This window comes from Pogona vitticeps, chromosome 1 (assembly GCF_051106095.1).
Source record: "Pogona vitticeps strain Pit_001003342236 chromosome 1, PviZW2.1, whole genome shotgun sequence".
Taxonomy (NCBI): Eukaryota; Metazoa; Chordata; class Lepidosauria; order Squamata; family Agamidae; genus Pogona; species Pogona vitticeps.
Genome location: NC_135783.1, coordinates 164,950,305 through 164,975,922, shown reverse-complemented (window position 1 = coordinate 164,975,922; position 25,618 = coordinate 164,950,305). Strand labels below are relative to the sequence as shown.

Sequence of the window (25,618 nt, the reverse complement as noted above, 5' to 3'; positions counted from 1 at the left end):
CATGTTTACATAAATCTATGATACAGTCACACTTGAAATGCTGTACACACGTCAAAATGTATAGTGTATTGTTAGAAAAGGTGCAGGAAGAAAGCTAGTGTGGTGTACTGGAGAGGGTTGAACTACTCAGGAGACCCGGGTTCAAATCCCTACTTGCCCACAGAAGCTAACTGGAGAGTGGCCATGCATAACGCTGATCATGCTAGAAGCTGGAGTCATCTATGGAAACACAACAATGGGAGATAAAAGGAAGTCCTTTACATAGCATCTGCTTAATTACAGAATTCGGTAATGTGGGATGGTATGACAATCCATTTAGATATTTTTAAAGTCATGGGTCATAAGGCAATTCCTGGCAAATGTTCCTTAGTTGTTAGAGAATGAGTAGAAGGATGTAACTGCACAGGCTTCCTGTCTGTGGAGCTCCCATAGGTTGCTGTGCAAATAAGGTGCTTCATTTGGTATGTTTTAAATGATGTTCTCACAGAAAGAAAAGTGTGTGGGAGGGTGACCTTTGCCGATTTTGTTCCTATATATGCCTGGCAAAATTGCTCTATTGGCTTGGAGGATACTCTGAAACAATAAAAGTGTGGATAGTCCAAACAAAAAATTACAGCTTTGCTATTGGGCTTCAGATCAGCACAAATTAAAGACACAATTTAACAGCAGCCAAGATGTGAATTAAGGTCTTGGTTGCGATCTCTCTTTCTTACACAAACACCCCTGAAAAGAGTTTTGAGAAAAGTCTTTCACTGATTTCAGTGAAAGCTTTTCCCAGCTGTGTAAGGTGGGGAATACAGGGTTGGAGGATATGGATGTGCTCATGGGAGCTGATCTGTTGTCAGTTTTGCCCACTAATGATGTGCAGCCCGTGAGTAGAAAACATTTACCACTGTAACATAGTAATACTGTACACACTTTTTAAAAAGTTTAAAGAAGTTTGTCTTATTCACAGGTAATACTTCACCATAATTTGAAGGTGACCGCATTTAGGGATGTGCCATTAATACTTTTTAAAAATTTCAGTTCCCAGAATTCTCTGTGTATAAAAGAGTGACAGAACATACCTTACTCAGTTTTTATCAGTTCAGCCAGCAGGAGAAAGAGTATACCCAGCAAATATTAAGTAGTGTGTAAATGTACCCATCACATCTGTGGCTGAAAGCAGTTTACATACCTACAGAAAACAACCTATTTAAGGCCCTATCATTCTGCAATACATATCCTGGAATGGGATATTTGGTAGATGGGGCAACCCTATCACTAACTGTATCACTATCAGTTGCCTAAATGAAGAACTAGTAGCCCTCTAGAGTTGTTTGTAGGTCCACTGAAAATCACTCAGGGATACTCCTAAATCCAGCCCTGCCTCTCTCTGTATGAAACTCCCCAGAAAATACATTATTCATCAAGATTTTATTATGTGTCCCACTGCCTACAGAGGTGAAGCTGGTGGAGAATTGAGACAGTGTTTTGTATAGTAGCCTCGGTTACTCAGAGAACTCTGTTTTCCCACACAGGCTAGGCTGTATGGTTTCACTGGCAATTACCACCAGCACTCATTCAGTGGTGGGGCAGGTCAGACAACAGACAAATGAGGCAAGAATTACAAATTACTTTGTCTTTAGACATAAATTACATACTCTACCATATTTTAGTCCTTTGTGGAGCATATCTCCCCCACCACAGAAATACATATGAAACTGAATCAAGAAAAAGATACATATATTATTTGACTCACTGCTAAAAGATGCTACAAGAGAAGCTGTGGTAAACTTATACGGTACCCTCTCTATTACCTGTTTCAAGATATTATTGTGGGTGGGCAATGACATATGGAAACAGGCAACAAAATCAGGTTGTTTAAATGTAGGCCAGGCATCACTAAAACTGACATTTTGAATACACTTGTAGGTGTGTGCCTAGCTGTACCCTCTCCAGCACAGCATCCCACACACTTTCAACATGAGTCTGAAGATATGAAGTTCATGCCCTCATGACCCTACACATAAGCAGGAGTCCTGCAAATTCTGGGAGCATGCAGGTAGAGCCTATGTTTGAGCAGGAATCCCCCTTCAGACTCAGCACTGACAGCATGAAGAACAGTGACAAGTGGAGGGGTGTTGGGCTAGGTACTTTCAAGTGTGTTCAGAATGCTGGCTTTAGCAAAAGCTAAATAGGATAAATGTTTCTGCAAATGAGTATTAGAATGAATGCAGCATCCTGTAGCCTAAAAATAACCAAGCAAGAGACTCAGTAGTAGAACACCAACAAAACAGTATCTTTATAAAGAAAAAACGTTTCCATAGAAAAATTAATAGAAATATAAATACATAGTTAAAGGCACTTCCCTTTTCAACAAACAATTCAAAACAAAGCTTCCAGCTATAATTTCTTCTGTTGCTTCAGATTTATTATTGCTGATACAGTCTAGGAAGCCATCAGCATCCATGGTTTTTTCATAACGCAGGGTGCATGAAGCAGATTTTTCTTCTGGATTAAAGCTGTAAGAATCTCCAGCCATCATAGCCACTAATTTTTCCAAGCTCTGGGAAGAATAGCAAGTGTAACAGTCTTTCTGCATAACTAGCATTTCATTTGGTGAACAGTTGGCAACACAAAGCCCAGTAAATAACAGGGTTAGTTTATACTCTCAAGATATATCTGGAGTTTTTTCTTGCTGTTCTTGACTTCCAAATATTGGAGGAGTCTATGAGCAATCCTCAAGTTTGTGCAGCTGCATGTATCTTCAGTGCACCCAACCTAATGTTAACAGTGCATATACTCATAAGAACGATTTAAAGGTCATTTACAATAGACAATACTGTATGTTTACTCTCTAGTTCATTGATAGTGACTCTTTGCTTCCTATTATGTAAGTCAGTAACTGAGAAGAATTACCTTTCAAAAGGAGTTTGGGTTCATACTTCATATGTAACAGAAATAAATCAAACATTTAAGAACATTTCTTACGAGAAATAGTTTTGCTAGCTTCCCAATACTCTTAATTCACAGGCCACACACTTCTGCTAAGCTAGTAACTTAGCCTGCTTATATTTTACAGCACTTAAACATAACACAAATATCAAGGCAGAGACCTCCTACATGCCACCATGTTTAAAAACTTTTCTTCAATCCACCTGAAAGGTATTTCTTTAGCTGTCCAAACGGAAAAGGCTTCTGCCTAGACATAGGGATGAGATACTTTATTGTTCTAGAATATCCTCATTCAGTAATACTCTAGGCTGCCTGCCACTAAAAGGGGTCCCAAAAACTCCCTGTGTTAACAGCCTGCCATTTGCACATATGTCATCAAAATCAAATAGTTATTAAAACACATGGCATCATATCTCTATTATTTCCTTTTTCAAAGACAACAGCTAAAAATAAATAAAAGCAGAACTGCATGGTTTCAGATTATGGAGTGTAAAAAAAGATAAGAACTGCACAAACCACACAGCTTTAAATAATACATAGCTTGTTCCATGGTCGAAGCAATGCTAAAATTAATAGCCATATACAGAAAAATCCAAATCAATAAACACAGTCACCTATACTCTGAGAATTCATTTATCCTGAATTCTTGAAATTTAATAAAATACCAGAATGAACACAAGAAGTTCTATATCTTATCTTTTTATGTACAAAATCCTCTTGGAAAAACACAGAGGAAAAAGGCAACAATACAAAAGGCTCCCCTCTCTGGCAGGCTATCTTTCACAATCGCAGTTGTTCATTAGTTGTGAAATCAGGTGCATGACTAGTCACACCAAGGACTACAGCTAGATGGAGGCAATGTGGGAATGCTGTGCAACTGCTCTTCTTTGCAAATTGCTGTTTGCAACAAGAGTTTGGTAAAGAAATCTACTTGTAAGTAAAGTAATTCCAAGTTTAAAAAAACACCAATTTTTTTAGTTTGCTTATTCAAGAAAATAGTCAGCTGCAAGGCAGAAGAAAAGTTGAGATTTGCTTGTTTCTTATTTAAATATGCTCCATCTTCTTTGAAAAGAAGTTATCTTCTTATAAGGTACCAATGCATGCTGAAAGTTCATAAAAAGTTTATCATATGTGTACATTAAGTGTACATACAGTACAACCTTTTAAAAAAAGAAACAAATACTTCATTAGATATAAATGTCTCACCAGCAAGATTGCTACTAACCAGTCCTCTGCTTCTAGAATCCACATAATAGAGAGTAATATATAATTTCCTTTACTATGCTTGTTTATCCAATAATATGAAGTGTTGAACCTTACTCTAAGCTGTTTTCAGGGCAATGTGTTGCAAGCATGCAAATATTTGTTTTAACCAAAACATATATAGACATGTACGTATTTAAAACACCATACTCCCTTGGCATGCGTAAGGATTTTCTAAAGCAGCAGTCCCCAACCATTTCGGGGCCATGGACCAGATGGGGGGAGCACCCCCGCGTGAGCATGACACACACCCCATGCTTGTGACATGCCCCCTGCATGAGCATGACACATCCCCCACATGAGCATGACATGCCCACCATGTGTGAGTGCAGGGGCAGATATCCATATCCGCGGCCCAGTTCCGGCAAGCCCATGGACTGGCACCGGGCTGCAGACTGGGGGTTGACAACCCGTTCTAAAAAGAACCATAAGAGGTAAGTAATGCACAAGTTAGCTGGTAGTTTAAAGTAGAAAAATAGAAAGAAGAAAATACAACTCTTAGGCAGAACTGTACAGCCAGTTTGACATGCAGTTTTTGAGTACTCAATACTAGGATGAGGACAATTGCTGCCACTGACCTTTCTAGAATTTTTGGAAACACAATAGTTTAAACTGTATTTGAAGTTTGCAGAGACTGATGCACACAAATAGTAAGAACTCAAATTCTGGGGCACTGGTTCTAGTTGTCTAATCTAAATGGCTTGTGCTTGCTGCAACTGTTCCTCTTACAGCACCACATACATACAAAACACAAAAAAGTGGTATCGCCATTTCCACAACTACCATGCACCTTATAAAGATCTCCAGGATTTATCTGTTTATAATTTTTTACATTTCAGGTGTCTGAAATTCTACAAAAGCAGCAGCATCCACTAACATTTGAATCTCAATCTTGCCACTTTATTAACAGAAAGCTTAACACTAACAGCTTTTCCTATGTTCTAGTCAACATTTCATTGTTCTTGATGGGAGATGTTCTGCATTATTTTGAGGAGATCATTATTAAAGTGCACTGAAAGTTATCAAGTGTACGCAATGAAGACAAAGGTCAGCACAAGTTATCCAATTAGAGGATCATCATCATCATCCTGCAGCTGGAGTCGTGAAAATGGATGCACAGAAGGTCTTCTGTTCTTCATTATTATTATAAGGCATGTCAATGCAGTCAACACCATAAAGACACCAATCACTATTCCAATGCCTTCAGAGATATTTACGCACCACTGGTCAGTTAACAAACACTTGGCATTACTCAAGGTGCCATTATTGGGCTCAGGTGTCAAACCTAAGATATGACACATCATTGGATAAATATCAACAATACCCATTCTCTTTTGTTTGTAACCTCTGCGAAAAGCAGGTCCATGAGCTGCCAAAAATGGATGCATACTTGGAAGAGTATTGTCGTAGCCATGGTCTCCCACTGAAAGGAAAAAAAGAATCCATGCATTATCAATATGCTACAAAATTGTAGTGGACACTTGTTTTCACACTCCAGCCAACTCTGCTAAATATAAAACTGATGCAGAGTTTCTAAAATAACTAGGACTGTTTCTCCCCATACAACACTCCTAGTATCTTGTTCAATGTACAGCAAATGTAACTGTAAACAAGGAAGTAGGGTGCCACAATGTAAAGACAGCTGGTCACACATCTGCTTGGATGGCTGCTTGTGCAATCAATTGTGCAAGCAAACAGGTAACCTCTACAAAATTCTGCAGCTACAGTGTTATCTGTATTAGTTAAGATAGAAAAGGTTAAAGGAAACTACAGTGGACCCTCAACTTAGACGGCTCGACTTACAGACTTTTCGAGTTACAGACTTCTCTGGCCGCAAAATTTAGGTTCAACATGCAGCCTGAGAATCGACCTACAGACCAGAAAAAAACCAAAATGGAACAAAAATGGAACAAAAACGGCTGGTTACGGGATTAATTGGTTTTCAATGCATTGTAGGTCAATGGAGACTCGACCTACAGACATTTTGACCTGCAGCCACCATTACAATACGGATTACCTCCGTAAGTAGAGGGTCCACTGTACTGAAACTTCACGTAACTTTAAGAATGTGCTTAAGAATTATTTGTGAAACAGCTTGCAATCAATAAACCTGTTCTTATTTCAAAGTTAAGTACTGAGTGGACCTCAGTGTTTCATAGGAAATATAGTTGGTAAAGAGATCAACTGGTGGCAGCGAGGTTAAAGGTGTGTTGGGACACTCCATGAGCTCATTGTTTGGTGAAACAAGCAGGGGTCACGGGGTAAATGTCTCACACACACACTGACCCCAGAGAATTGATCCATAAGCATTTTATAGTTAGGATATATATGGTGATATGAATACAGTGGTGCCTCGCTTAATGACATTAATTCGTTCCAGCAAAATCACTGTAGAGCGAAAATGTCGTAAAGTGAAAAAAAAGAACCATTGAAATACAGTGGTGCCTCGCTTAGCGATTGCCTCGTTTAACGATGTATTCGCTTAGTGATGAGGTTTTTGGAGCAATTTTGCACTCCGTTTAGCGATGTTCCCTATGGGGAAATTTCGCATAGCGATGTTCGGGACCTTGCCTCGCTTAGCGATGACAGTTTAGGTCCCCTGTTTTGCTTAGCGATGTTCCGTTTTCGCTATTTTTAAAGTGTCTTAAAATGTTCAAAAACTGTTTTAAATGCTTGGACTAGTTAGTGCACCTTGTAAAACCTTTGCAAACTTAATTTGGCTTTGTTCTGACTCTTTGTTAATCTTTGGTGATTCCCCCCCCCCATTGAAATGCATTGAACTGTCGGTTTGACAGCTGTAGGTGATGATAGAATGAGTTCATTTTGAACTTTCATAACAAGTGTTCCTCAACAAAGCTAAAAACTAACACACTCACATACCCAGCACTGAAGACTTTCCTCAGAATGGCCCAATTAACTTTACAGGCCTAAATTTTCTATTCAAATTACCTTTCATTGGCAGGAGCAGAAGGAAAACAAGTCATATACCTTATTTTTCCATGTATAAAACAACACTTTTTCCTAAAATAATTAGGGGAGAAATTGAGGATTGTTTTATACATGGAAAGAGGCAGAGGCAAAGGAGCACTCGTGCATGCTTGGGCACCTCTTGCTCCTGTTACCCATTGCCTCCTCCAGTGCAACTGCCGGGGCTCACCTCCAGCTCACATCACTGCCTTGTCCCCTCTGGCAGCAGAGGGAGCAGCAGGAGATCAAGGCAAAGGAGCACTTGCGCATGCTCGGGCGCCTCTTCCTGCTGCCCACTGACTGCTGCCGCTGCTGCCCAGTTGCCTCCTCTAGAGCTCACGTCACCACCTGGTCCCCTCCAGTGGCGAAGCCAGCAGCAGAAGACAGAAATGGAGGCAAAGGAGCAGTCACGCTGCCGCTGCCTCTTGCTGCTACCCACTGACTGCTGCTGCCGCATCACTTCCTCCAGTGCTCCCTTTTGGCAGGGGACAAGGTGGCAGCAACGTGAGCTGGAGGTGAGCCCCAGCAGTCACACTGGAGCAGGTGATCAGGGGGCGGAGGCAGTAGCTGTAGGAGACAGGAGCAGTTGCCCATTGACTGCTCCTCCACCTCCAGCAAGGATCAAAATTAGGGGCTTGTCTTTTACATTTGGGGGGGGGCTCGTGCACACGGAAAAATATGGTAAGCCTCCCTGATCTGATTTTCACAAGCCCACAGCAAAGTGTATCAGTTGGTCAATATTAACAATGGAGTGCAATGAATGGGCTCTCTCTTAAAAGGCAGATCTCCAGTTCCACTAAAGTCCAGTTCTCCATCATTTTCCTGCTTTTCCATGCTAATGGACTTGTGCCCAGAGCTACTATAACAATGGAGAATGTTTATTTGGCTTTATTTGGGACTGCTGAAGTGAGCAAAACCTTTTAAAAACCAAGGTCAGAATATTTTCAAGCTTTCACAGAACAGAAATCCTACCGGTGAAATAATACAGGATTGTGCCTCTTTGCCAGAAGTGCTGCTGTTGCGTAGGTAGTGAACTCTATTAAGAAAACCTGCTGTCTCTTTGCAGCAACACTTGCACAAGCAGCACAATCTTGTGTTACTATGCTGGTGTGACTTTCTGCTCTGTGGAAACTCTATATATTGACTTTTTATACTACCTTTATTTGATAACTGAGCTACAGTTGTGTTCAAAATTATTCAGCCCCCACTGAAATTGAATGTTTTGGCCATTTTGACATTGATTTTGATCATTCAGTCATCTTGCTTACATTTACATGAAAGAGGCACTTGTAGGTCAGAGAAATATAACCTTAAGTTTATAATGAAATAACCACAAATGTCTTTTCTGTGCTCACATCATTATTAGTTTTTATTCAACCCCCAAGTGACATTCAATCTTAGTACTTAGTACAACATCCTTTTACAGTTATAACAGCTTTTAAACGTGAAGCATAGCTTGACACAAGTGTCTTGCAGCGATCTACGGGTATCTTCGCCCATTCTTCATGGGCAAAAGCCTCCAGTTCAGTCAAATTCTTAGGCTTGCGCACTGCAACTGCTTTCTTTAAGTCCCACCAGAGGTTCTCAATCGGATTTAAGTCTGGTGACTGCGATGGCCACTCCAAAATGTTCCAGCCTTTCCTCTGCAACCATGCTCTAGTGGACTTGGAGGTGTGCTTGGGATCATTGTCCTGTTGAAAGGTCCAACGTCTCCCAAGCCTCAGGTGTGTGACGGACTGCATCACATTTTCATCCAATATCTCCTGGTACTGAAGAGAATTCATGGTACCTTGTACACGCTGAAGCTTCCCTGTACCTGCAGAAGCAAAACAGCCCCAAAGCATTATTGACCCTCCGCCATGCTTCACAGTAGGCAAGGTGTTCTTTTCATCATATGCCTTGTTCTTCCTCCTCCAAACATAGCGTTGATCCATGGGCCCAAACAGTTCTAATTTTGTTTCATCAGTCCACAGAACACTATCCCACAACTTTTGTGGTTTGCCCACATGACTTTTGGCATACTGCAGTCGACTCTTCTTATTCTTGGGAGACAGCAAGGGGGTGCGCCTGGGGGTTCTGGCATGGAGACCTTCATTACGCAGTGTGCGCCTTATTGTCTGAGCTGAAACTTCTATACCCACATCTGACAAATCTTTTTTCAGTTCCTCAGCAGTCACACGGGGACTTTTCACCACTCTACGCTTTAGGTAGCGCACAGCAGTCGAAGTCAGCATCTTCTTTCTTCCACGACCAGGTAGCATTTCAACAGTGCCCTTTGCCTTGAATTTGCGAATGATGCTTCTTATGGTGTCTCTTGGTATGTTTAACTTCTTTGCAATCTTCTTATAGCCATTGCCCTTCCTGTGAAGACAAATCACCTCTTCTCTTGTCTTCCTGGACCATTCTCTTGACTTCACCATGTTTGTAACCACACCAGTAAATGTCTAGAAGGAGCTGAGTATCACAGTCATTTTAAAGCTGCCTAATTGGTGCTTATTATGCTTGATTGGTGCTCGGTGACATCCACAGGTGTTTTCAATACCTGATCGAAAACACCTGAATGAACCTCTCTTCTTCAGAGTGGTAGTCTTTAAGGGGTTGAATAATTGTGGCAATGAAGAAACCACAAAAGAAACATTTACTACTGTATTACATAAACAATTGATGTTATTTTAGTTGCATTTGGTTCTTTAAAACGTCCTTGTAGGATTTCATTCTGAATACAATTCCAAATGTACACTATAGTCCCTAAACCCCTTTACAGCATTGGGGGCTGAATAATTTTGAACACAACTGTATTTCAAAGCCAAATGGGCAGATAGAAAACCAGTCCTCTTTCTTGCTGGCAATGCTTCCCTTGCAAGTGAGGTAGGAGTGTGTTTCTAACACTTTTCCTCACAAACCTGAATGCACTTTCTGAGTAGCAGTGGGAAAAGAACAAAGCATTCCTTATCTTCTTCTCAATGTCTTACTTTCAGATAAGAGGTAGAGAATTAGGATGAGAAGAGGATTGGAACCCTTCCCTTTCTCCACCCTTCAGACAATTAACAACTCACTAGTAAGACTGCAGTCTCCATTTGGATTGATGACTGAACCAAAGCATACAAAATCTCTAACTGTTTCAATTTCTTCATTGTCAACATTAAAGTTATATTGTTCTTCTGTAGTCATGATTTTGGTCTTCTTAATGTTCCACTGCTGTCCTCCTTTTACATTTTCTCCTTTTAATTACTGTTTTCTGCCAGTAAGATGTCATTTGCATATCTTAAATTACTGACGTTTCACCAATTTTCACTCCACCTTCATCTGAATCTAGTCTGAATTCCTTATATGTTCTGGATACAGTTTGAATAAAGAAGGGGATATCTGACAATGAAGAAATTGATATAGTTGGAGGTTTTGTATACAGTGGGGTCTCGACTTACGGAATGAATCCGTATTGGAAGGCAGTCCGCAGGTCGAAAAGTTCGCAGGTCGAATATGCATTCCCCATAGGAATGCATTGGAAACCATTTAATCCGTATCTGCTGTTTTTCGTTCCATAGAAACTAAATAGGAAGCTGCTATTCTGCATTCTACCACTAGAAGGGGATATTTTTTCTTTTTTTCTTAGGTCAAGAAAAGTTCAGGAAAGGAGGGGGGAGGCAGGGAACAGTTTGCAAAGCACTTTTGAAATCATTTTTTTTCTTCTTGAAAAGCACCTTTTCAGCCAAGCCAAGCACTTTTTGGGGAAAAAGGGGCAGCAAAGGAGGGAGGGAACACATTTTAAGCCAAGCACCTTTCAACAACAGAATACCTTGAGACCAGGCCCTTATTGATTTATAATGTAACACAAGCAGAGTACTTTGAATAACACTATTTCCTACATTGATTATGCTATTTTGTAATGTACTATGATTTAATCCTTGCATTTATTGATTATTCTAGTATATATTTATATCTATATGTGTATGTATATCTCTTTTCTGGGTGCCTTTAATTCAATCCGGGAACTCTTGACCTTTGAGCAAAAAGATCTACCTTTGAACCAAAAAGATTTACACCTAGCATTTCACATTCTTGCATATCAAAGCAGGCTTAGGGTCATCAGGTTTTCAATGGCCTTCCTGGCCTCTGCGGAAAGAGATAATGTCTCCAAGAAGAGAGTATTTGGGTTTCGTTTCTCATAACAATTAGAGGCTCTATTTCATCAACAAGGGTTGTTGTGAAGACAATTCAGGAGATAGATGGGCCATCGGAATGAGAAGGGGAGGAAGCTATAGCCATCTGCAGCTTAACACACGTAGGAGAATTGTTTCTTCTGAAGGCCATATATCCAGGCCCAGGAAGGCAGACAAAAAGTTACATAAACATGCAAATAGAGATAAGGGAAATCCAGACATGCTCAGAGGAGACACGTTGACTCTTTTTGGGGTGTTAGATGACCTTTAGGTTAAAGGGACATGGAACCAATAGATTGAACTTACAAAATATCTCTGGCCAATAACAGGCAGGATTGAAAGGTATGGGTTCAAGGCAACAATCGTAATACTTCTCTTTATGGCTCTTTGTGTAAAACCCTATATAATTCTGATTCAAATCAATATCAGGGCTCTTCTCTGCTTTAAGAGATTGGGCCCTAGCTGTGTATCTTAATAAATTGGCATAAATAACAGCTGGTTGAGTGCATCGTGGTCTGTTGTCCTTCGCCGGAGTTTGTAACCCCCTTTAGCGGGTAACAACCTTGAAAAGCACTTTTCAAACAAGCCAAGCCAAGCACCTATAGGGAAAAGGGGGGGGAGCAAAGGAGGGAGGGAACTTTAACCCCCCTACACACAGCAAGGCACAGAATCCAGCAACCATTCCTCCAGCACAAAAATGCCTGCCTTCCTGAACAAACACCGCATCTCTCTCTGCCTAGAAAAGTCCTCCCAATCTCGGTCCTTCCTCCCCACTCCCCTGTGCCAGTCTCTCCTACTTTTGAGCTGGTCTCTTGCCTCAGTTTGGACCTGGCTGCCGGGGAACTTTGTTCCAGCATTCAGTGGCGGCGGTGGCCAGAATCCTTGCCCGGGTACAGGTGAGGGGGAGAGAAGAGACGGCAGGGGAGGGGAGGAAAGTGAGGCAAGGCATGGCTGGGCATGGAGGGAAAGAGGCGACCATGGAGGGAGGGGAAGCAGCCACAATGGACCTGACCTACCTTTCTCCTCCTCTTCCTAGGGGATGTTGCTCCTCCTCCCGGGAGTCCGAGCATTGCTAGGATCGCGCGGCTCGGCTCCCTGCAGGCGGCAGCGGGGGGAGACCTCTGAGATGCCTTCCAGGGCTTCTCCACCATGGGAGGCATCTTGGAGGTCCCCTCTACCGCCGATAGTGGCTCTGAAGCACTATCGGCGCGGGGGGGGGAACCTCCAAGATGCCTCCCGTGGCAGCAGAAAAGCCCTGGAAGGCATCCGGAGGCACGACCTACGGCCTATGGACAGGAAGGGGGAGGCGGGGAAAGTGCCAAATTTGAATCTGGCGCTTTTCCCGCCTCCCTCTTCTGGTCCGTGGGTCAATTCTCCGGCTGCAAGTCAAAGTGAAACTTTGCAGCCGGAGAAGTCTGTAGATCAAAACGTTCGTAAGTGGAGCCGGACATAAGTTGAAACTCCACTGTATCTTGGTTCAATCATCAATCTACATAAGAACATAGTAAGAGCCCTGCTGGATCAGGCCAAGGGCCCATCTAGTCCAGCTTCCCATATCTCACAATGGCCCCACCAGATGCCTCTGGGAGCACACCAGACAACTAGATACCTGTCTCCTAATAGCCCTTCCCTGCATATGGCATTTGGAGGTACCTTCCTTTTAAGTCTGGAGATTATACATTCAGGTTTAAAAGGAAGCCTGGATGTATAAATCTCTAATTTATATCTTTAAATGAAGACTGGAGCCAAGAAATCAGAAGAAGACTAAGACTCAGGCAGCAATGAACAAATTAGAAAGATAATCAAGTACTGTATAAGGATGTATCACTGAAAACCAAGACCATCTACGCTATCATATTACCAGTTATCACATATGAATGAGAAAACTGCGCAATAAAAAAATCTGACAGGAAAAATGATTTGGTTGAAATTTGGTACCGGAGGAGAGCTTGCAGTTACCCTGGATTGCCAGGAAGACAAGTAAGTAGGTTCTAAAGCAGATAAAGACAGATATCTGGAGACAGATATGTTGAAATTGAGGTTGTCCTATCATGAGAAAAAAGGTTCTCCAGAAAAGATAATATTGCTGGAAAAGGTTAAAGGCAAAGGAAAAGGGGAAAATTAAATCTGAGATGGACTGATTCCTTGAAGATGCAGGCTTGAGTTTACAAGAACAGAGCAGGACAAGACATTTTGGAGATTGCTCATTAATAGGGTCATCATACCCCTTCACGAATTGCTGCCTTGTCATGGTGAAGGGGCTTGAGTAATTCAGAGAAGCTATGGGCTATGGCGTGCAGGGACACCCAAGACGGACAGGTCGTAGTGGAGAGTACGGACTAAACACTATCTACCTGGAGCAGGAACTAGCAAACTACTCCAGTATCTTTGCCAAGAAAACTCCATGGACAGAAACAAAAGGCTAAAAGATATGACACTGGAAGATGAGCCCCTCAGGTTGGAAGACATCCAACATGTTACTGAGGAACAGCAGAGGACAAGTACAAGTAGATCCATAGCTAATGAAGTGGTTGGGCCAAAGCCGAAAGGACGCTCAGCTGTGGACATGCCCAGAAGTGAAACGTAAATCTGATGCTGCAAAGAAAAATACTGCATAGGAACCTGGAATGTAAGATCTATGAACTTTGGTAAGCTGGATGTGGTCACACAGGAGATGGCAAGAAGCAACATCCCATCCTGGATGGGAATGGGCAAATTCAATTCAGACAATTATCATATCTACTATTGTAGGCAAGAATCCCATAGAAGAAATGGAGTAGCCCTCATAGTCAACAAAAGAGTGGGAAAAGCTGTCCTGGGATACAACCTCAAAAATGATAGAATGATTTCAATGCGAATCCAACGCGGACCTTTCAATATCCCAGTAATCCAAGTTTATGCACCAACCACTGATGCCAAAGAGGCTGATACTGACCAATTCTATGAAGATTTGACCAATTCTATGAACAGGCTGAAATTGACCAATTCTATGAAGATTTACAACACCTTCTAGAACTGACACCAAAGAAAGATGTTCTTCTCATTACAGTGGGGTCTCTACTTAAGAACTTAATCCGTATTGGAAGGTGGTTCTCAAGTTGAAAAGTTCTTATGCTGAATCTGCATTTCCCATAGGAATGCATTGAAAACCATTTAATCCGTATCTGCTCTTTTCCGTCCATAGAAACTACAGTGGAACCTCTACTTAAGAACTTAATCGGTTTTGGAATGGTGTTCTTAAGTTGAAACGTTCTTAAGTTGAAGCAAAATTTCCCATATGAATGGACTGAAAACCAATTAATCCGTTCTGGCTGGGTTTTTTTGTTATGTAGAGGTCCCATAGGAACTAATGCAAAGCTGGTTAATACGTACTCTACCACTAGGGGGAGAATTTTTTTTTAACCTAAGATGACCTAAGGTTAAAAAAAGAGCAGGAAAGGTTTTTTTTTCCTGTTCTTATCTTGGATTTCTGTTCTCAAGTAGAAGCAAAATTTAGCAAATAGAGCTGTTCTTAAGTTGGATTGTTCTTAAGTAGGGACGTTCTTAAGTAGAGACCCCACTGTATAGGGGACTGGAATGCTAAAGCGGGGAGTCAAGAGATAAAAGTTACGACAGGTTAAGTTTGGCCTGGGAGTTCAAAACCAAGCAGGGCAAAGGCTAATAGAGTTTTGTCAAGAGAACAAGCTGGTCATTGCAAACACTCTTTGCCAATAACACAAGAGGCGACTCTACACATGGACATCACCAGATAGGCAATACCATAATCAGATTGACTATATTCTCTGCAGCCAAAGATGGAGAAGCTCTATGCAGTCATCAAAAACAAGACCTGGAGCTGATTGTGGCTCTGATCATCAGCTTCTCATAGCAAAATTCAAGCTTAAACTGAAGAGAGTAGGAAAAACCACAGGGCTAATAACGTAGAATCTAAGCCAAATCCCTTATGAATACGCAGTGGAAGTGAAGAACAGATTTAAGGAACTAGATTTGATGGACAGAGTGCCTGATGAACTTTGGATAGAGGCTCGTAACATTGTACATGAGGCAGCAACAAAAACCATCCTAAAGAAAAGGAAATACAAGAAAGCAAAGTGGCTGTCCAGCGAGGCCTTACAAAGAGCAGAGAAGAGAAGGGAAACAAAATGCAAGGGAGATAAGGAAAGTTACAGAAAATGGAATGCAGACTTCCAAAGAATAGCAAAGAGAGACAAGACGGTTTTCTTAAATGAACATTGCAAAGAAATAGAGGAAAATAATAGAAAAGGAAAAACCAGAGATCTGTGATAAAGCAAAAAACTTTTGGAACAAAATACATACATGGCTTGTTAAAATAATCAAAAAGCATGTAGACTTTAGGCCAGAGCTCTTTCTGTTATGTATAATACCAGAAAGTGTTGATAAACAAAATGTATATTTAATACTGCATATTTTAACAGCCACGAGGATTATATATGCACAGTACTGGAAAAAGAAAGGAATACCTACAGATCAAGAAATAATTAAAAAGATATTGGACTGCGCCGAAATGGATAGATTAACACTGAAAATCAAAGGAAAAGAAGATACAAAATATTATCAAACATGGGACTTGTTCTATCAATGGTTAGAAGGACGTTATATAGATTAGGAGCGTAATGTGTATGGTAGTTATTTTAACAAATGATTAAAAGCTGTACCCAGGTGGCACGATGTTAAATCAACATGGATGGATTTTATATAATTAAAAAAAAAAAAGATGTGTTTCTTTAAATACCACTCTAAAGAATCCCCTTACAATCAACCAAACACTTTAATGTAGAAAAGGACTGTATAGAATTCAAGAATAGTTGCCACTGATGTGGAAATTCTTCTGTTTCACAGTACTTTTTATAGTTTAAAAAGAAAAGATCTTGGAGCTAGATGATATATGCCTAGTTTAGCATTCATTTTAATCCACAATTTAGGATGCAGGAATAGAAGTCCTCATTTATTTTGTTTCCCACCTTCTAATATGGATTAATTTTGTAAGTTGAGACCCCACTGTAGCTGAACTGAATGAAAAAGAAGACAAGGGTGGTTGAGAAAGGACACATCATGGTATCCTGCTGCTTTTTTCCTCCCCTCATCCACATTTAGTTTCACAAAAGAAAAAGTGACCATACAATACACTGAGGATACTTCACCGAGAAAGAAAGCTGCTTGTTTGATTCTCAAGCTTTCAGAAAGAAATCTTGCAAGGGTCTGCAGTTTCTTGGCAACCTGTCTCAATGTTTCAAAACATCTTCTTGTGTGCAAAACAAGTAATTTTGCACGTGGTTGTTGTGGGTTTTTCGGGCTCCTTGGGCGTGTTCTGAAGGCTGTTCTTCCTAACGTTTCGCCAGTCTCTGTGGCCGGCATCTTCAGAGGACAGCACTCTGTGCTCTGGTGTAGTTGGCTTTGGGAGTGCAGTATTTATAAATAAGGAATCACTTTCTTCAATCAGACTAACAAAACAAAATACTTACACTTTGGAAGATTCTCACTTTGTACTATTGTCCAGCCTTCATCTGCAACCAAAATTATGGGCTGAATGCGCCTACTGTGATGATAATGATATCGCTCTGGAATTTCTTCTTTAAGGTAAGCTTTCATGTGAGGACTGCAGTTTTTCACTGAGTTATATGCATCTGTTTCATCTGAAGAGAAACACAGTGTAAATCAAAAGGTGCCTCTCTAACGCAGAACTCAAACTCTTTAAAAGTTTACGTTTAATGTGGATCATACTTTGATCCTACTCTAATGTATTTTTCCAGATATAAAAGGAAACTACAATGGAATTCAGGTCAAATTGTACTGATTAATCGTTAAATCAGTTGTGATTTTAAATGTATCTAAAAAGCTTATTTTAATCATTATGGGAAACATCAGGATACATCAGGCTCATCATAAGAACTTGAACAGATGGAAGATCTGTCATTGAATCTCCCATTTCAAACATTACAATCCTATCTAATCCTTTAAAATTCTATCAGTACTAAGAAGGGGTTATTATCCAAATCTGTATTTCACCACCACACTCCAGAGAAACATCCAGAATCAGAAAAATAGGTGTTTCTCATATTTAGATCACTGAACAGTAACAATAACATTCTGAAAAAGGTGAGAGAACTGATCACTGATCTCCTGTATTTTGTATGCTTTGACGTTAAGTTTCATCTTAAAACATCCAGAATACTACTGTTTTAAAAATTCAGTTTTTAAAAAGTCAACACAATAGCTTCTAAATGATGTGGAAATGTACTTACTTTGTGGCAGTAATGCAGCAACTGGACTCTTGTCAACCAGTCTATAGCTATTACGGTCAATGCACCCATCCAGATTGATCAACCTATCCTGGGAACACTGAACCATGCCATGATCACTTGTAATGATGACATTAATTTCCTCCCACAATTTTGAAGCCTTAAGTTTCTGAATAAGCAAGCCAATAAGTTTATCCACTTCTTCTAATACTTTAGTCATGTTTTGGATATCTTCTGGGCCATACTTGTGCCCACTTGCATCTGGCTCTTCCCAATAAAGAGTAGCAAAAGTGACTGGTGGATTAGAACTGTTCAACCATGTAATTATATTATCTACGCGTTTATCAAAACTTACTGAAGAATTGTATTTCATAAAAAAATGAGGAGTAGAATTGTGAATTTTTACATCAGTGCCAGGCCACATTGCAGAAGCACTTGCTCTGTTCTCCTGCCTCTGATTTGTAACCCAAATAGGAATTGCTTCATTCCACCAGAAAGGATCGGTGTCATTGAACTGTGAGAATTTTTTCTTTGTAATAGCATCAAACATTTCATTTGCAACAATCCCATGGCTTTCCTCATACAGTCCTGTGACTATGCTGTAATGATTCGGGAAGGTTTTTGTAATGAAAGCATTGGTGACATGTTCTACTAATACACCATCCTTAATAAAATCCTGAAGATATGGAAGTTCATATTTCTTCAGATAATCAGCTCTAAATCCATCAAAAGATACAAGAAGTAACCTGGGTACTCTCTCATAAGGATAATTACCACTCAAGCCAGGGACTATTCCATTAAAAAGGAATAATAAAAATAAATGCATCCTGCAATCTAGTTGATTTCAGAAGTTTTCAACAAATCAGAAAAGATACCTAAAAAGAAGAAAGAATAATTGAGGATGCAATCCAGAAGAGAATCATACCAGTTACCACATTTTAACTAAACCGTTATTTAACTAAACTCACACTATTCTATCCTTGAATTAAAATAACTACAAATCCAGATTAGATTTCACTCAATACAACTGTTAACAGAACATTATAATCAATTTCCCTAGTAAATATATATTTGTCAACACAATTTCTATTAGGGTGAAATGAAAGGGCCACATTAAAAATATTCCTCATGTACGACTACAGAACATACAGCTAATAGCGACTAGGTAAAGGTTCCCCTTGATAATTTGTCCAGTCGTGTCCTTTTTCAGTCTTCTTTTGTTTCTTTTTGGAAAGGACCACCTCCTCTTCTGTTGCCTATTTTCCAAAATATTTTTATATATTTTTTAAAAATACATACTTCTACAAAATTCTGGATTGAGGTGGTGTCTTGCGTGTACATGTACACCTGGTGGAAGGGGGAGCCTCAGCTTCCAAAAGAGGTGGGGTGAGAGGGTGTGAATGAAAATATGAGAAAGAGAGAGGAAAGGATATAACTGCAATGTGCATTGACCCAGCTTGTCTGAGATCTAAGCTGCTGGTATGCTTCTAAGGAGGGAGATAGCATTATACAGGAGGGACAGTGATGCCTCAGAACCAACACCCCCTACTTCTTCTGTTGCCTCTGCTCTAAACTTCTTCTTTTTCTTATGTTTTTGTCTAATTTAGTACTATTTAATTTCAAACACATTTTTACAAAAACGAAAAGAGACTGTTTCTCTCCCAAGGCAAACTTAAAATGCAAACAATATCATCTGGCAAGGAGATGCTGATAATTCAGTTAGGTTTGTGGAAACGTTAACCTTTCTTTCCCTGTTTTGTGTGTGAATAGATTATACAGTGATGCCCCGCATAGCGAGGTTAATCCGTTCCGGATTAACCCTCGCTATGGGAAAACATCGTAAAACGGATCCAAAAAACCCATTGGAACTCATTAAACAAAGTTTAATGCGTTCCAAATGGGCCCAAAACTCACCGTTCTCCGATGTTTTCCCTTGTTCCGGCAGCCATCTTGGGTGTACTGGTGGCCATTTTGAGAGTCCCGGCGGCCATCTTGGGTGTACCGGCACCCATTTTTTGTGTTCCGCGGCCATTTTGGAACCGCTGAACAGCTGTTCCCCCATCATAATACGAGCATGCCCTCGCATTAGCGATGGGGAAATCCGCATCGCAATGCGGATTCATCATTCAACGGTGCACTCGTTATACGAGGCACCACTGTACTGTATCTAAATGCCATAGCACACTTCTAAGAGACTCTTTTCAACCGTGCAGAGTCCACTCCAATCCAGGATAATTTCACTGTCTAGCCACAGCCTAAGTGTTTCACACCAAACAGCATGTTAATGCCATGATTTTTCTTTATCATCTTTTTCATTATGAGGGCCCTTGTTGGAAATTATAATTCTTCATCATTTTAATCAAACACCTGTACAGGTTCAGAGAATGTTTTCACACCTTCTTCACCATTTACTGCATTGTTTCCACTACAAAACATTTCAATTTGTCCTCCTTGCATTACTTTTCTAATAAAGAACAATTGTAGTATCGGAATGAAGCAAAATACAGTGGGGTCTCTACTTAAGAACTTAATCCGTATTGGAAGGTGGTTCTCAAGTTGAAAAGTTCTTATGTCGAATCTGCATTTCCCATAGGACATTTCCCAACAAGGGCCCTCATAATGAAAACCATTTAATCTGTATCTGCTCTTTTCCGTCCATAGAAACTACTGTACTGTATAGCATCTGCATAATCTTCTAGTTATAAAACATGTGAAGCCAGCATTGTGGGCTCTTAAAAGGCATTTTAGAAAATCTTAAATAAACTCAAATAGGGTGTAAAAATATAGCTTACTTACCATTAGAGACTTTTCTGCCAATATATTGTCCAACATCCTATTCTACACATGCCAGAAAAATTACTGAAGTTGCTGTGGCTAATTAACAAAGTGCCAGATGTGCATCATGGTTGTGGGGTCAAGTGCATGATCAACAGTGAAACAGCACATCAGCAGTTACCTATGCCAACTTCACAAACACTCTTTTCCAACAACACAAGGGGCAACTCTACACATGGACATCACCAGGTAGGCAATACCAAAATCAGATTGATTATGTTCTCTGCAGCCAAAGATGGAGAAGCTCTATAAAGTCAGCAAAAACAAGACCTGGAGCTGATTGTAGCTCTGATCATCAGCTTCTTATACCAAAACTTAAGCTTAAACTGAAGAATGTAGAAAAAAAAACCACTGGGCTAGTCAGGTATAATCTAAACCAAATTCCTTATAAATACACAGTGGAAGTGAAGAACAGATTTAAGAAACTAAATTTGGTGGACAGAGTGCCTGAAGAACTATGGATGGATGCTCATAACACTGTAAAGGAGGCAGCAACAAAAACCATTCCAAGGAAAAAGAAATGCAAGAAAAGCAAAGTGGCTGTCCAACGAGGCCTTACAAATAGCAGAGAAGAGGAAAAAAATGAAAGGGAGATAGGGAAAGATACAAAAATTGAATGCTGACATCCAAGAATAGCAAGGAGAGAAAAGACAGCCTTCTTAAATGAACAGTACAAAGAACTATAGGAAAAAATAGAAAGGGAAAAACCAGAGATCTATTCAAGGAAATTGGAAATATTAATGGAACATTTTGTGCAAAAATGGACATGATAAAGGACAAAAATGGTAAGGACCTCAGGAGCAGGAGACATCAAGAAGAGGTGGCAAAATACATAGAGGAATTATACCAGAAAGATCTGGATGTCCCAGACAACCCAGATAGTGTGGTTGCTGAACTTGAGCCAGGCATCCTGGAGAGCGAAGTCAATTGGGCCTTAGAAAGCATGGCTAACAACAAGGCCAGTGGAGGCGATGGCATTCCAGTGGAACTATTTAAAATCTTACAAGATTACGCTGTTAAGGAGCTACACTCAATATGCCAGGAAGTTTGGAAAACTCAGCAGTGGCCAGAGGATTGGAAAATATCAGTCTACATCCCAATCCCAAAGAAAGGAAGTGCCAAAGAATGCTCCAACTACAGTGGTGTCTCGCTTAACGAGCGCCTCGCTGAGCGATGAAATCGCTTAACGAGGGGCTCTGGGCCATCGCTGGAGCATTCGCTCAGCGATGGCCCCTATGGCGTTTTTTCGCTTTGCGATATTCGCTAAGCGATTCGCTTAGCGAATATCGCATAACAAAGTGGGAGAGAAGAGCTGATCGGCGGTTCCAAAATGGCCGCCGGAAGGTCCGCGCCGCATTTTCGCGCCCTGCCCTCGCTTACCGAGGGCGCGAAACTGGCGGCGCTATGGAGGAACATCGCTTAACGGTGAGTTTTAAAGCCATAGGAACGCACTGAACGAAGTTCAATGCGTTTCTATGGCTTTTAAATTCAGTTTAGCGATGTTTCGCTATAGCGAAGGTCCGGATTAACCTCGCTATGCGAGGCACCACTGTACTGTACAATTGCACTCATTTCACAAGCTAGCAAGGTTATGCTCAAAATCCTACAAGGTAGGCTTCAGCAGTACATGGACCGAGAACTCCCGGAAGTACAAGCTGGATTTTGAAGAGGAACTAGAGACCAAATTGCTAATATGCGCTGGATTATGGAGAAAGCCAGAGAGTTCCAGAAAAACATCTACTTCTGCTTCATTGACTACGCAAAAGCCTTTGACTGTGTTGACCACAACAAACTATGGCAAGTTCTTAAAGAAATGGGAGTGCCTGACCACCTTATCTATCTCCTGAGAAATCTATATATGGGACAGGAAGCAACAGTTCGAACTGGATATGAAATAATGGACTGGTTCAAAATTGTTCAAAAGTATGACAAGCTGTATATTGTCTCCTTGCTTATTTAACTTATATGCAGAATACGTTATGCGAAGGGCAGGACTGGAGGAATCCCAAACCAGAACTAAGATTGCCAGAAGAAATATCAACAACCTCAGATATGCAGATGATACCACTGTGATGGGAGAAAGCAAGGAGGAATTAAAGAACCTCGTAATGAGGGTTAAAGAGGAGAGCGCAAAAAATGGTCTGAAGCTCAACATAAAAAAAACTAAGATCATCGCCATGGGCTCCATGATCACTTCAGATGGTGACAGCAGCAGCAAAATTAAAGGATGCCTGCTTCTTGGGAGGAAAGCATTGAGAAAGCTAGACAGCATCTCAAAAAGCAGAGACATCACCTTGCCGACAAAGGTCCGCATAGTCAAAGCTATGGTTTTTCCAGTAGCGATGTATGGAAGTGAGAGCTGGACCATAAAGAAGGCTAACTGGAGAAACATTAGGAAGAAAAAACCTTAAGAACACGGTCAAAACAGCCCAGAAAACCCACAACAACCAAAATGGCAAAACTCTGAACTAACAATTGTGTAACTTAGGTTCATTATAAACCTCCTTCTCCTATATTCTGAAATGTAGTGCAAATTTAACTGGAACAGTAGCATGACAAAAGCAAGAAGAATTCTGAAATCTTTCTTCACTAGCTGTTTTTGACAACTGAAATTGCTCTCTTGGTGATGTTTACAAACCCACACTGAGAGGCACTGTAATCCCTATCTTAACAGGTGCGAAAGCTGCTGGAGGAGATAATGATGGTAAGACACATACTTTGAACAAGGCTTCCTCCTTTTTCTACAGAATGTGAGAGAAACACAACTACTAGCATGCTGTTACCTTTCCAATTAGCATTATTTGTTCCAGCATCTGGCAAACTCTTCTGGAGTCAACACCAATTTATCATAAACATTTACTTCACAGCAGTATTCTCAGGGCTTAATTTGGAGCATTAATACCATGAACCACCATGGGCCCCTTTATGAGAAGAAAGGCAGCCTATAAATAAAACAAATGAACAATTAAATACAAATAAATATATTTCAAAAATACATTTATTAATCTTCGTTTTATCAAAAAATGAAGAACGAAGATCATGGCCACTAGTCCCATCACCACCTGGCAAATAGAAGGGGAAGATACGGAGGCAGTGACAGATTTTACTTTCTTGGGCTCCATGATCATTGCAGATGGGGACAGCAGCCATGAAATTAAAAGACGTCTGCTTCTTCGGAGGACAGCAATGACAAACCTCGACAGCATTTTAAAAAACAGAGACATCATCTTGCAGACAAAGGTCCACATAACCAAAGCTATGGTTTCTCTAGTAGCGATGTATGGAAGTGAGAGCTGGATCATAAAGAAGGCTGACCATCGAAGAATTGATGCTTTTGAATTGTGGTGCTGGAGGAGACTCTTGAGAGTCCCCTGGACTGCAAAGAGAACAAACCTATCAATTGTGAAGGAAATCAGCCCTGAGTGCTCACTGGAAGGACAGATCCTGAAGCTGAGGCTCCAATACTTTGGCCATCTCATGAGAAGAGAAGACTCCCTGGAAAAGACCCTGATGTTGGGAAAGTGTAAAGGCAAGAGGAGAAGGGAACGACAGAGGACGAGATTGTTGGACAGTGTCATCGAAGCAACCAACATGAATTTGAGCAAACACCGGGAGGCAGTGGAAGACAGGAGGGCCTGACGTTCTCTGGTCCATGGGGTCATGAAGAGTCAGACACAACTAAACAACTAAAGAACAAAATATATTTTCCATAATTAGCATTCGTATAAACAAAATGAAGCACTTGTTCCATGAAACTTGTCTCACTTAAAAAACTCTGCCCCAGTCACCATTCAAAATTCTTTTCTATGCCTCACAGTAACTTCTGACAGGCAGACACTTTTATTTCCTCTCAAAGCCCTTCAGCCTCCCTTACTCATACCTGACCTACTTAACTAGCAGCCAGTTCCTAATCTGTCGCACCTGTGTGTTACAATGTACAGCACAGATACGCCACGGAAGAGCCCCGGACATATCCCGGGAAAAGTACTGGGTTACATCACTCTTTGCATTCCCGAGCAGCCCCTTTTATCCTAAAAAGGCAGCGGTTGCGAACACGGATCAAGAAGTAACGGCCGCCCCAGAAGAAGCATAAGGTTCTGCCTTGCTTGCCTCGGGCGGCATCCCGTCGAGGGCCCGTCCAAGAGGGACAGGATCGCACCCTTGAAGAAAAGCAGCCCTCCAAAACAACCCCGCATCTATAGCGACGCTGAAGGGGGTTCCACGGGAGAAAGAGAGGAGAAAGGGAAGTAACGCCTCCACCGTCCCGAACTCACCTATTTCTGAGGGAACCTGCTCCGAGTGCACCAATCCACACTTTGTGGCTGGAAACACAGGTCATTTAATAATTTAATTTACCACGCCTTTCCTCCTCTCCCCCCCCCCTCTTCATTCTGCTCGGAGGGCACCCGCAGCAAGGTCAGTTGCTTCCGTCACAAAATGAATACCGCGGTGGGAAACACGCGCTTGCGCACTGTGCTCCACTCCCCACCCCGCACCCCCCACCCCGCGGCTCAACCGCCACTAACGGCGCGCAATCGACCGCAATAGAGCTGGACTGGAAGAGGTGGGAGCGTTAGCCGGGGCAGTATTTTCTCAGATTCCGATTGGCCGACTGGGCTGGATTTTTTTTTTTGACAGACCAGTCAAGTCAGGAGAGCGGCAGGAGGAGCGAAAGCGACGCCGAAGGTAACAGGTGCCGGCAGAAATCCTCGCGGGATTGCAGGGAAATGGCCTGAGGAAAGGAAGCGTCCTGTGGAGGGGGCTGAAAGACTTGAGGGAGGCGTTGTAGGGGTGAAAACCCATCGGGAGCGAGAGAGAGAGTGGACGAGAACTGACTGGCCTTAGGCACCAGCTTCTCTCCTCCTTCACACTGCCAGAGGCTGGCCCGAAGGCTTCCCGTCTGGAGTCTTTGGTCTCTCCTGCCCTGCTTTATCGTTATCGCCGCCTTCCTGACTGAGAGCCATATCCCACTATCAAGGAAATCCGCTGGGGGGAAAAACATGACACAAAATCAAGTGTAGTACACCCAAGGCACATGCACGAGCGGACTACTCTGCCAGGGAAGCGATTTTTTTCTGCTTTCTGCCAGAGATTTTGAGGCAGATTTCAATGAATTCCTTCTGCGTATGTGAATACCTTGCTCTACTTCTTTGTGAGGTTGTGATTTTTTTTTTGCCAGCTGTCGGTCAGCCAAGC

General features: G+C 41.4%; 1 protein-coding gene across 3 annotated transcripts; it reads right to left on the bottom strand.

Annotated features, from left to right (window-relative positions):
* Positions 1-2,260: 2,260 nt before the first annotated feature.
* ENPP4 (ectonucleotide pyrophosphatase/phosphodiesterase 4) lies at positions 2,261-24,906 on the bottom strand. 3 transcript variants are annotated; one of them, XM_020801508.3, is made up of 5 exons: positions 24,697-24,880; positions 23,206-23,364; positions 17,591-18,462; positions 16,811-16,981; positions 2,261-5,623 (listed from the first exon to the last, which is right to left on the bottom strand). In XM_020801508.3, the coding sequence occupies exons 3-5, from the start codon at positions 18,411-18,413 to the stop codon at positions 5,259-5,261; spliced, it is 1,359 nt and encodes a 452-aa protein (XP_020657167.3). In that variant the 5' UTR covers positions 18,414-18,462; positions 23,206-23,364; positions 24,697-24,880; the 3' UTR covers positions 2,261-5,258. The 3 variants fall into 3 exon arrangements, with proteins under 3 accessions (XP_020657167.3, XP_020657169.3, XP_078234262.1); XM_020801510.3 differs by lacking the exon at positions 23,206-23,364 and having other exon boundaries at positions 24,697-24,906; XM_078378136.1 differs by lacking the exons at positions 23,206-23,364; positions 24,697-24,880 and adding an exon at positions 20,384-21,356.
* Between the last annotated feature and the right edge of the window lie 712 nt (positions 24,907-25,618).

Bases quoted from the DNA above. Each gene is read 5' to 3' on its own strand.
- ENPP4 (XM_020801510.3), bottom strand. From the start codon at position 18,413: ATGCATTTATTTTTATTATTCCTTTTTAATGGAATAGTCCCTGGCTTG. The intron at 16,982-17,590 runs GTAAGTACATTT...GTTTCTCTTCAG, and splicing joins TGCTGCATTACTGCCACAAA to ATGAAACAGATGCATATAAC. The intron at 5,624-16,810 runs GTAAGTATTTTG...TTTTCCTTTCAG, and splicing joins AAGTGAGAATCTTCCAAAGT to TGGGAGACCATGGCTACGAC.